Source organism: Myotis lucifugus, unplaced genomic scaffold (genome assembly GCF_000147115.1).
Source record: "Myotis lucifugus unplaced genomic scaffold, Myoluc2.0 scaffold_112, whole genome shotgun sequence".
In the NCBI taxonomy this organism is placed as follows: Eukaryota; Metazoa; Chordata; class Mammalia; order Chiroptera; family Vespertilionidae; genus Myotis; species Myotis lucifugus.
This window is the reverse complement of record NW_005871160.1, coordinates 1,499,487-1,511,490: the sequence shown is the minus strand read 5'-3', so window position 1 is coordinate 1,511,490 and position 12,004 is coordinate 1,499,487. Positions and strand designations below refer to the sequence as shown.

The 12,004-nt window shown below is 37.7% G+C and overlaps 1 protein-coding gene across 5 annotated transcripts in view; it reads left to right on the top strand.

The window, feature by feature from the left end:
• PI4K2B (phosphatidylinositol 4-kinase type 2 beta) overlaps nucleotides 1-7,753 on the top strand; it is a 28,489-nt gene extending 20,736 nt beyond the window's left edge. For 2 of the 5 annotated variants that reach the window (XM_014459658.2, XM_014459657.2), the window contains 4 exons: nucleotides 458-591; nucleotides 754-783; nucleotides 1,318-1,377; nucleotides 5,361-7,753. In XM_014459658.2, the coding sequence (XP_014315144.1) occupies nucleotides 458-591; nucleotides 754-783; nucleotides 1,318-1,377; nucleotides 5,361-5,534 (398 nt within the window). In that variant the 3' untranslated portion in view covers nucleotides 5,535-7,753. Of the gene's footprint in view, nucleotides 1-457; nucleotides 592-702; nucleotides 784-1,317; nucleotides 1,378-5,360 lie in introns of all 5 variants that reach the window. The other 3 variants (XR_002830388.1, XR_002830389.1, XM_006093268.3) reach the window with 3 other exon arrangements.
• The last annotated feature ends 4,251 nt before the right edge of the window (nucleotides 7,754-12,004 follow it).

Genomic DNA, 12,004 nt, shown 5'->3' with positions numbered 1-12,004 from the left:
GCCAATTCCTGATGATTTGTGGCTGGAAGGGCAGGGAGACCTCAGCCAACAAGTTTTTGATCTAGAGCTCTAAACAGATTATAGCTATCTCTTAATTTCCAAACTTAGGAACCAGAGATTCAAATATATGTATTTATATAGGGCTGTTTGAAATAGACTCATATCAAAACTCTTATTCTTTAAAACCCAGAAACCTAACTAGGTAAAACCTTGTGTTTTGTTGTCTGAATTGAAAATCCACACTTGGAATCTGAGTAATCTAGATAGCAAAGGATAATTGTTCTCTGACAACTTCTCTCTCCTGTCTGTTTTTTGTTTGTTTGTTTTTTGAGAACCTGGGAATTGTAGGAAAAGAACCAGGATATACAAAATAAAAAAACAAAACAAAAGAACTAGGATAAATGTGGGTCAAAATACACCCTTTCCCCCTCTGATTAGAAACCTTTTTTTCTATTAGATCCATTTCACTGGGCTTGGCTTCCTCAAGCAAAAGTTCCTTTTTCTGAAGAAACAAGAAACTTGGTTCTACCAAGTATTTCTGACATGAATTTTGTGCAAGATTTATGTGAAGATCTCTATGAACTTTTTAAGGTAAATAAATTTTTAGTTTTAATTATTACAGAAAATGAAATCTTAAAATAAAAGAGGTTTTCTCGATAGAGTTAATTTGTAGTTTACTGTTTTTGGTATCACTTCTTGCAGTAGAACTTGACATAACAGAAAGAAATTAGCAGTTTTACTCTTACTCTGCAGGAACATAAATTTGTGAAGTTACACTTAACTGTGAGTATTCTTGAAATGAAACTTAAAACTTGAGAAGTTACTTCTTCAAAAGTTGAATATTTAAGTAATGACTCTAAAAATTATAACAAATGTTTGGTGACCTGTAATAATCTACTTCTTTCAAAAAAACCTAAACTCATTGGCAGTGGTTCTCAACCTTCCTAATGCCGCGACCCTTTAATACAGTTCCTCATGTTGTGGTGACCCCCAATTTCATTGTTACAAATTGAACATAATTAAAGCATAGTGATTACTCACAAAAACAATATGTAATTATATATGTGTGTTCCAAAGGGGTCACCACCCACAGGTTGAGAACTGCTGGGCTAGAGTGTCATTTTAAATCCTTCCTGGAACAAGTTAGAGTATAAATAAACTATTCTTATCATTCTAGGGGTATATAAAAATACCTCAGGTAAAAACTTTCTAATGACCTTAGGGGCCAAGTTGAAAGAGTTCATTTGTTTTCAAATATTTGATTCAAAGATCTTGAATTTTGTAATTATAATGATTTTTTTTTCTTTTCTGTGATAGACTGACAAAAGATTTAACAAAGCCACTTTTGAAAGTCAGATGTCTGTGATGAGGGGCCAGGTAGGTCACTTTTTCACAAGCTTGCTAAGAAAAAAATTCCTCTTTGAAATACTAATCAACTTTTTTCTCCATTGTGACCCAGATACTGTTTTATGCTGAACCAAAATAGCTCAGATGATTAGAAATGAAGTTGATTTCAATAGTATCTTTCCTCTATTGTCTTGTAAATTAGATACCACTGACTTTATTGTATTTTGTTTAGTTACCCAGAACCCTACTGTGAATTCTTTGTCTTTATTTTGGTAACTATCAGTATTTTCCTGATTGTTATCTTTTCCCTCCCAATTCCACCTTCTTAGAGCACTGGTGCCTTTTGATTATTTGTCTCATAGTAGAACGTGTTTGGCCTTTGCAAGAGCAGTCAGTAAATAACCATGTCACCAAGGTTGAGCACTGATTGGGGCATAAAAGTACTAATTGTAACTCAGTCATCTCACCCCTTCTCACCTCCTCTAAGAAGAAATACAAGATATTAGGTCCGCTGCTGTGGACCTGTAGGCTGGGCTGACTGACAGATTACAATGGGTCTTCTACTCTGTTAGTAGTATTTAAATTCCAAAAGGAAGACTTGAAATGAAAATAAATTACACTGTAAACACTGTCTTTTGGTGACTTGTTAAATTAACTTTTTCTTCCTAAAATATACATTTAAGCTGGCTGTTTGCTGCATCCCTGGGGCAAAAAGACGAGTCTAGATTTTGCACTGACTGTTATATAACTTTAACAAATAAATATAATTAGCCCTAGCTGGTTTATCCCAGTGGTTAGAGCATTGGCCTGTGTATTGAAGGGTCCCAGGTTTGATTCTGGTCAAGGGCACATGCCAGGTTGCAGGCTCGATCCCCAGTAGGGGGCGTGCAGGAGATAGCTGATGATGATTCTCTCTCATCATTAATGTTTCTATCTCTCCCTCTCCCTTCCTCTCTGAAATCAATAAAAATATATTTTAAAAAGTAAAAATAAAGGAATAAATATAATTAAATTAGATAATCATTTACTCACCAGTTGGTTGAGCTGGTTTGATTCCTGGTCAGGGCTCATGCCAGGTTTCGGGCCCTGGCAGCGTGCTTACCAGAGGCAACTGATTTATGTATCACTCTCACATCGATGTCTCCCTCTTCCCCTCTCCCCCTCCCCCCTCCCCCCTCCCCCCTCCCCCTCACCCTCCCCCTCTCCCTCTCCCTCTGCCTCTCCCTCTCCCTCTCTGTAAAATCAGTAATAACATTTAAAAGAAAGAACTGTAAGTTAGGCTGGACAGTGGGGTGCGGTTTACTCAGTGGATGAAGAGTCTGGAGCCTCACAGGGATGTTTCCCGTAATTCAGGCATGAATGAAGGGCTTAGATGATCAGTGGCTATAATTATATTGCAGTGTTACCATCCCAACTATTTTTGAGCTAAATTTTCAAGCATTAATAATTATGCCTGAATTTGACCTTTTTTGCTGGAAACAAATTAATTTATCAGTATGCTCCATCTTCTGGCATTGTCATATCCTTAAATATATATCTTTATCGTAGGAATAATTTTAAAAAATAAAAGCTGTAAATAATTTTGTAAGCTTTTTAAGTGTTGATTAAAGTTGGTACATGAGGAATTTAAATTTTAAAATTTATCTGAAAAGATATAGAGATATTCCATTACTGAATGTGGTCTATTAAAAGATATACCAGTCTCTATCTGATTTTTATTTATTAATATCCTATCTCATTCACAAAGGAGTTCTAGTATTATACAGATGTGTATAATAAAATAGAAAAATCACAGGATCAAGATAGGGGGCAAGAGCCTGGCTGGTGTGGTTCAGTGATTGAGCTTCAGTTGACCTATGAACCAAAAGGTCAAGGTTTGATTCCTGGCCAGGGCACATGCTGGGTTGTGGGCTTGATTCCCCAGTGGGGAGCGTGCAGGAGGCAGCTGATCAATGATTCTCTCTCATCATTGGTGTTTCTATCTCTCCCTTTCCCTTCCTCTCTGAAATAAAAAATATATATATATTAAAAAAAGAGATATGGGGAAATAAAAAATAAAATAATGCCTTTATATGTTTTAATTTAACTTAATTTTTTTTTATTTGATTTTGACTTATTTGAAACCAGAAAGAGCAGGGCACCTGACCGTGTACATCATTATGTAGCTCTCTAGTTTTAACTGTATTTTTTAAAATCTGGTGTGAAAAATCAGGTAGTATTTTTATATTCTAAAATAAATCAGTGCTTAATGAAACAGAGACTTAACAAACAAAAACAAATAACACTAACCTATGTTCCAAACAACAGAATCATCATTTAGCTATTTCCTTAATTGAGTCAAATTACTTGTGTTATTTCTATCACTTGTTATTATCCCTTAAATCCCTCTTTTCAGTTTTGCCAATTAACTATGATTTGTACTTTGTACAACCAAGTCTTTTGCCCTCGTTTATACTAACTCTTTAGTTTTATACAATAATTAGTGACATGCTCTAATTCTTCACATAAAGATGTGGAATGGGCCCTGGCCGGTTTGGCTCAGTGGATAGAGCGTCGGCCTGCGGACTGAAGGGTCCTAGGTTCGATTCCGGTCAAGGGCATGTACCTTGGTTGCAGGCACATCCCCAGTAGGGGGTGTGCAGGAGGCAGCTGATCAATGTTTCTCTCTCATCGATGTTTCTAACTCTCTATCCCTCTCCCTTCCTCTCTCTAAAAAATCAATAAAATATATTTTAAAAAAAAGAAAGATGTGGAATGGAACTCAAAACTAGAATGAAGAAATTTCTTTTAAAATCTAGGCTAGTAATGTTTAGGAAAGTTAAAGATAAACTGTGTTTTGAATTTTACATTAAGTAGCAGTAGGGCAAAATGTTTATTTTTTCCCTGTGCCAATATGGAACACTAGACCTCAGAAAATATTAGAGAAAAAAAAAAGTGGAACAACAAAATAATGTTTCTCTCAAGTCAATCACTAACTTAAAAAGTTATTTATTTATTTCAACCCTATTTCCAGTACTGGTGTACTTTCCATAAAACGTGAGCTTTCCAAGAGAAAGCCCTCGCCCTAGCCGGTTTGGCTCAGTGGATAGAGCATCGGCCTGTGGACCAAAGGGTCCAGGGTTCGATTCTAGTCAAGGGTACATACCTTGGTTTCAGGCTCCTCCCTGGCCTGGGCCCTGGTCTCTATCTCTCTACCTTTCCCTCTCACTTCCACTCTCCCTAAAAATCAATGGAAGAATATCCTTGGGTGAGGATTAACCAAAAAAAAAAATTAAAAATAAAAGAGCGCTCCTTTTTCCATGCTTCTATTTTTGCTTGAAAACATGTATAAACTTCTTCCTTTTCCTAGTTTATGTTTCCTACTTAAGAGTTAGCTCTTAAATCTTTATTTTAAATGGCTGCCTTCTCCAATTCTGTAACCCACTTGCCCACTGGCCATGCATCTTGCTTTTTCATGGCGCTTTTGTCTTCTAGTACATTGTGTAATTTACTTATTCATAATGTTTATCGATTCCTTCTCCTGCTAAAATGGAGCTCCATGAAGGCAGGGATTTGGTTTGCTTTTTTAGTGTTGTATCCCAACACTAGAACAGAGTCTACCATGTAGTTTGCTTGCAGTAAATGTATTTGTTGAATGAATGGATAAGGCAAGTATTTAGTTTTAAAACCAGACTATTTAGACCAGTATTTGTTTAGGTTCTATGCCAAGAATGTGTTTATTCAGTCTCTGATTTCATTCTTCTTGGACATTCTAGAATATTTTAAAGGTACCAGTTGGCAAAAGTTATTTAATTTTAAATTTGTGCACTTGTGTATATATATGTGTGTGTGTGTATGTATAAACATACATACGTCCATACAATATATATTTAAGGCCGTTACCCTCATCATAATCTATTGAGCGTAAACAGATGAAATAAAAATTATAATTATGAATAAATGGTTAAACTAATGTCAGTGAACTGAAGGGTTTTTATCTTTTTTGAACTGGTGAAAATATCTCCTTTTCACAGATCTTAAACCTGGCCCAGGCTTTGAGGGAAGGGAAGAGTCCTGTCCAGCTGGTACAGATGCCTTGTGTGCTTGTGGAACACAGTCCAGGGAGAGCGAAGGGTCGGATTTCCCAGCTCAACAGTTCCTTCACCCAGACCTTCCACTGCAGGAAGCCTTTTTTTACCTCCTGGTAGCACATATAAGAGAACAAACTGTTGGCATCATTGTGTTGTTAAAATGCTTCAGTTGCCAAAGCCTCAAGTAATACAAGTCTTTAAAAGGTTATGTTTTGAATGTAATCAAAAGTTTACAGTTTTTGTCCAAATATTAAATTCTTATTTCAGGGAAAAAGTGCCATATCTCCTATGTAGTATTTTTGTAGGAAAACTTGTACTTTGTTGTTGAAGTTAGTTTAAAAGGTAATTTCATGGTTTACACATTCTGAAATGACTATAATTACTTTAGAATTCCAAATAGAAAAATAAGGTACTTGCTGACTTTGAATAAAATAACTTTTTATATACTTTTTAAACATTGAGAAGAATGTTTGTGTTAACTCTTCTTACATTATAAAGGCCTTTTGAGTGTAAAACTGGTCTTCTGAACTCTAATCGATTAGTTAATAGAAAAACAGGTAAGAATAAAGCAATGCTGCCTTAATTAAAAAGCTGCTATTTTAGAACTTGAATAAGTGCCCCTAAAGTGACCAATGTGAGGGACCAGAAAAGTATATCTTGGTTAAGTAATAGATGACCATTTTCTTTTTTGTACTTAAGACTATTTTTGCTCAATTATATAACTATAGTGAGAAAAAGATCTAAAGATATCACCTTTAAAAAATGGAAACACTCAACTGAGACTTGAGGGAAATTATACAAAATTATAGTAGATTCATAATGTTTTTGAAATTCCAAAGTAGCATTAAAAATTCGTTTTTGTTCTTTGCATCAGATCAATTACATAATAAATTAGTACTACCCCAAAATACTAATCTTGTTTAATTTAGTACTTTGGTTAGTATTAAACTTCACTGAAAATTAAACCATACCTCAAATTGCATGTCGGATTGTATTTTAGGGTCCTAGGACATAAACTATTAAAAAATAATAGTAGTGTGCCCAGTGTGTGTGGCTTAGTAATTGAACATTGACCTATGAACCAGGCGCACAAGGTTCGATTCCCCGTCAGGGCACATGCCCCGGATTACAGGCTCGATCCCCAGTGGGCAGCATGCAGGAGGCAGCCGATCAGTGATTTTCTTTCACCATTGATGTTTCTATCTTTTTCTTCCTCTCCCTGCCTCTCTGAAATCAATAAAAAATATATATATTTAAATAACAGTAGTGTTTTAAGAGACTTGAAAATCTCAATGTCATAATTACAGGCAAATTTAGAATATCAGCCCTAATTAAAGTGGACCATAACAGAGGTAATCACAAAATCATTTATATTTGATTTTACATATCAATATATCTGACATCATGGGAATTTGTAGCACTTATAACTCACCAAGTGATTTAAATTAAGATGAACCCAATGTGAAGATGTAGTTCCAAAGGAGCAGAAGTTTCATTCTCTTCTTCAGGCTCCAAACAAATAACACCACCTCTTGGACTAAACTGGGTGGTTTGTGGTCGTGGCCATGATGAGTGAGAATACTGCTGTCCAAGTAGAAATGTTCTCCTACCTCCACCCACCCTTCATCATCGAAAGGTTGAGGTGATGGAAAACTGGAAGCTTAAAGCCCAAGCTACTACCTTTAGATAAATACTACTAATTGAAATGTGCCTTGAAGATGTGTTCTAAAAGAACTAAGTTGTTATGATGTAAGTACTGCTTTCATAACACGGTTGTTTTCAGTATTTTGAGAATTGCTATATTAATTTTTATAATGAAAACTTTAGTAAATTGCTACAGTTTTATATCCTAAAATTAAAACAGTGTGTAAATATTTTTTAAAGGTCTGATCAGGCCAGAAAAGTTAAGTTGAAATATTTAAGATGTGATTTTAAGTCAGAGTACATTGGTTATATTTTGTAAATTTTCATGAACTTAATTGTTATTTAAATGTTGTGTTAATTTTTTCAGTGAGTATCTTATAGTGTCAAATGGTAGACTAAAGGGAATAAAAACCATCATTGTCTTAAGGCGAGATTTCTCTGGGTGTATATATTGAATATTTAGAAAGTTTGTGAACACATTTATGTTTGTAAATGATGACAAACCACCATTTTCTTGCTTTAGATCATAGTGGTATAGTTAATTCTTTGTAATTCTAAAAGGTATATTTAACTGGAACCTTTATAATTGGAGACATTTTAATTTTTATTTAATTATATGCTGCTTATTCTCCCCCAAATTTGGCAGCAATTGAAGACTGTGGAAACATGGTGTTTTACAGACTTGAAAACAATTTGAGTCACAATTTATTTTTAAACATTTAAAAAACTATACTAATGGAATTAAAACTTTACTTTAAAATGCTGGTGACATGCTACTTGATCAGATTACGTTGCAAGTCCTTTACGATATGTGAAGGGACAGGCAGCATCTTGTTTTACAGTCTACCTTCTCTCCCAGAGGTGCTGGGGCGCCTGTGCAGAGTGGTGGCAAAGACTCTCAGTGTCCTCTGTTTTCAAGCCTACGGTGCAGTTAGTTTGGGGCCATGTGACTGCATTCTGACCAGTCACAGAGCTTTGGGGACAAGTGATGTGTGACTTTAGATGCGGCAGTAAAACTCACTGCCATCAATCAGTGGTCATGACTGAACAGTCTCCCAGCTTCCTGCTTGGCTGTAAACACACAGTTTGCAAAATGGAAACAGCGGGGACCTCATGAGGCACTGCTTAGAGAGGAGAGCCTGCTGACTTCATTGGACTGACATGAACAAGAAATAAATGTATGTATTTAGTCACAACACTTGAATTTAGTCATTACTAAAGCATAATAGTCTGTCCTGTCCTGGGCATTATAATGTAAACAGAAAAATATAAATCATTTAAAAATAAAAAATCAATTATAGGAGGCATGATGACAGCAGCAGTGGGTCTTCTTTTAATCTCCCAAATCCCCATGGAGCTATCCTATAGCAAAAGAAAAAAAAAAACTCAGTGGCCCCATCTTCACTAAAATTAGGTGCTGGACTGTCCCTGTGAATCCTAGAATCTGACTAAAACCATCAATAGCAACAGGATCATGTGGGAACAAGAGCTTTGAGGAGCAAGCAGAGAAAAAGTAAGGGAGAACTTGTGATGTTTGTAAGAGCCAAAGAACCCAGAATTTGGCAACATGTACTCAGCCCCAAAGGAGGAATCCACAGTAGTGGTGGCAAGCTCAGCCTGTAGATCCAAAAATCACAATCACAATTGGGAAGGGGCTGTCCAGCAATAAATTACTGTATCCTAGTAAAAGGAGCTGCAGAAAGGTATGAGGGTGCTAGGGCAACCTGGGTCTTCAGGGTTCTCAGGAAGTATCGCTGTGAGCGCACATAGGCCTGCACCAGGGGAAACTATTGGCTATAGAACACACATTGACAAGGGAAGGACGCTGAGGGTAAAGGTGAGAAGGTTCAGACACTGAATAGAACAGGACCAAATAAAACAAGTCAGAAAATACCAAAGAGAACACAGAAAACCGTATTATCTAATACTGTTTAGTAACTTACAGGAGAGAGAACCCTAGAACCACAAAACGGAAATTCCTGGCTCACCTCACCTACACAGGAATCTTTGAAAAGTATAGATAAGAAATGTTACAGTTGGGAGAACCAAGATGGCGGCATAGGTTAACGCCGGAGTTTGCTGCCTCGAACAACCACTTCAAAAATACAACTAAAAGACGGAACGGACATCATCCAGAACCACAGGAAGGCTGGCTGAGTGGAAGTTCTACAACTAGGAGGAAAGAGGAAACCATACGAGACTCAGAGGAGGCGCAGTGCTGAAGTGAAATACTAAGGTGCGGAGTGCATGTGGAGCGGGCCAGCGGCGGAGGGCGCGGTTGTTGTTTTCAATCGGGAGGGAGTTTCAGACTCTGAGCTCCAAATCCGGGCGAGTCTCTAGGGACCCAGACTCAAACGGGAGAAGCGGGAAGGCAGCTTTCTCTCCGAGGTTTGCAGCGGTTGCAGAGCCGCTGGGGACGGAACTGAGAGCAGCCATAACTGCTCGCTCCGTCCGCCCTGTAGATCCCCGGGGACCCGCCCCACCCAAGCCCTGCACAGAGGCATTTGCCGGATAGCCTCAGGCAAAGGCTAGATTAGCACCGCCCTAGAGATTCAGCACAGAAGCTCTCCCGCTGCAGACACAGCTGACTCTCATAGCCAGTTAGCCTGGAGGTCAATTCACCCCCACCCCCCGCCCCCTGTATTGCCGACAACAATCAAGGCTTAACTACAACAAGACTGCGCACAAAGACCACAAGGGGGTGCACCAAGAAAGCATAAAAAATGTGGAGACAAAGAAACATGACAGAAATGGAGGATATAGAGCTAAAAAACACACTTTTAAGGGCTTTCAATAATTTGCTAGAAACTGCCGATAAACTTGATGAGAGCCTCAAGAAATCTAATGAGATCCTTGATGTTGTGATAAAGAACCAACTAGAAATTAAGCATACACTGACTGAAATAAAGAATATTATACAGACACCCAACAGCAGACCAGAGGAGTGCAAGAATCAAGTCAAAGATTTGAAATGCGAAGAAGCAAAAAACAGCCAACCTGAAAAGCAAAGTGAAAAAAGAAGCCGAAAATACGAAGATAGTGTAAGGAGCCTCTGGGACAGCTTCAAGCGTACAAACGTCAGAATTATAGGGGTGCCAGAAGATGAGAGACAGCAAGATATTGAAAACCTATTTGAAGAAATAATGACAGAAAACTTCCCCCACCTGGTGAAAGAAATGGACTTACAGGTCCAAGAAGCGCAGAGAACCCCAAACAAAAGGAATCCAAAGAGGACCACACCAAGACACATCATCATTAAAATGCCAAGAGCAAAAGACAAAGAGAGAATCTTAAAAGCAGCAAGAGAAAGAAAGTCAATTACCTACAAGGGAATACCCATACGACTGTCAGCTGATTTCTCAACAGAAACTTTGCAGGCCAGAAGGGAGTGGCAAGAAATATTCAAAGTGATGAATACCAAGAACCTACAACCAAGATTACTTTATCCAGCAAAGCTATCATTCAGAATTGAAGGTCAGATAAAGAGCTTCACAGATAAGGAAAAGCTAAAGGAGTTCATCACCACCAAACTAGTATTATACGAAATGCTGAAAGGTATCCTTTAAGAAGAGGAAGAAGAAGAAAAAGGTAAAGATACAAATTATGAACAACAAACATGCATCTATCAACAAGTGAATCTAAGAATCAAGTGAATAAATAATCTGATGTACAGAATGAACTGGTGATTATAATAGAATCAGGGACATAGAAAGGGAATGGACTGACTATTCTTGGGGGGAAAAGGGGTGTGGGAGATGGGGGAAGAGACTGGACAAAAATCGTGCACCTATGGATGAGGACAGTGGGTGGGGAGTGAGGGCGGAGGGTGGGGTGGGAACTGAGAGGAGGGGAGTTTTTGGGGGAAAAAAGAGGAACAAATGTAATAATCTGAACAATAAAGATTTAATTTAAAAAAAAAAAGAAAAATATAGATAAACCATGTCACTTAAACATGACTAATACGCTCTTAAAAAACACACACAGGATAATCTGTTTAACACACCCACAGAAAATGAAGATAGCCCAGAAACATTTACAGAGGAAAATAATGTTTTTTAAAATGCTAAAGGATATTCAGAAATGATAGAACCTAAGAACAACATAACATCAAAATTGGGAAAGTTGAAAAATGAGATAGGCAAGCAACAGGGAGAAATAAAACAAGAGCTAACAGCTCAGGAAATTTTAGAGTTAAAAATATGTTTCAGAAATAAACTAGAAGTAACATGACAAGGAGGCCTGCTTTCATTGCTCCTGTTCAGTATTCTGTAGAGCCAGCCAGTGCAGTAAGGGCAGGGAAGAGGTAAAAGGTATGAGGGTCAGAAAGTAAGAAATAAAAAATGTCATTATTTACAGATGACATAATTACGCATGTAGAAAGTTCAAAATAGTCTGATAACTCTTAGAATTAAAAATTGAATTTTGTAAAGTTTATATACCAGCAACATTGGTTAGAAAAAGAAAATTTTTAAAGATACCATTTATAGCAGCAATAAAACATCAGATTCAATCAAAGATATGCAAGATTCTTACACCAAACTGAGTATTGAGAAAATTGCAGTAAATACGGATGAGATGCCCACAGTGGTCGGTGTTTTTCAAACTCTGTCATTTTCCATGTTTCGATTATTAAAAGAACTAGAGGCCCAGTGCACGAAATTCTTGCATGGGTGTGGTCCCTAGGCCTGGCCGTCAATCAAAGCACAAGCGTCAGGCATGGAAAGGCAGATCCCATCACCCCCGCCCCCATGTAGCCGGCGAGAGGTTGCAGCCCCCCACCCACCACTGGTCACTGCCCCCTGGTGGTCAGCACACATCATAGCAAGCGGTCGAACTTCCAGTCTCCTGGTTGAACTCCCGGTCCAACGACCTCCTGGGGAGACAATTTGCATATTAGGTTTTTATTATATAAGATAACCTTCCTTAGCCAATTTGGCTCAGTG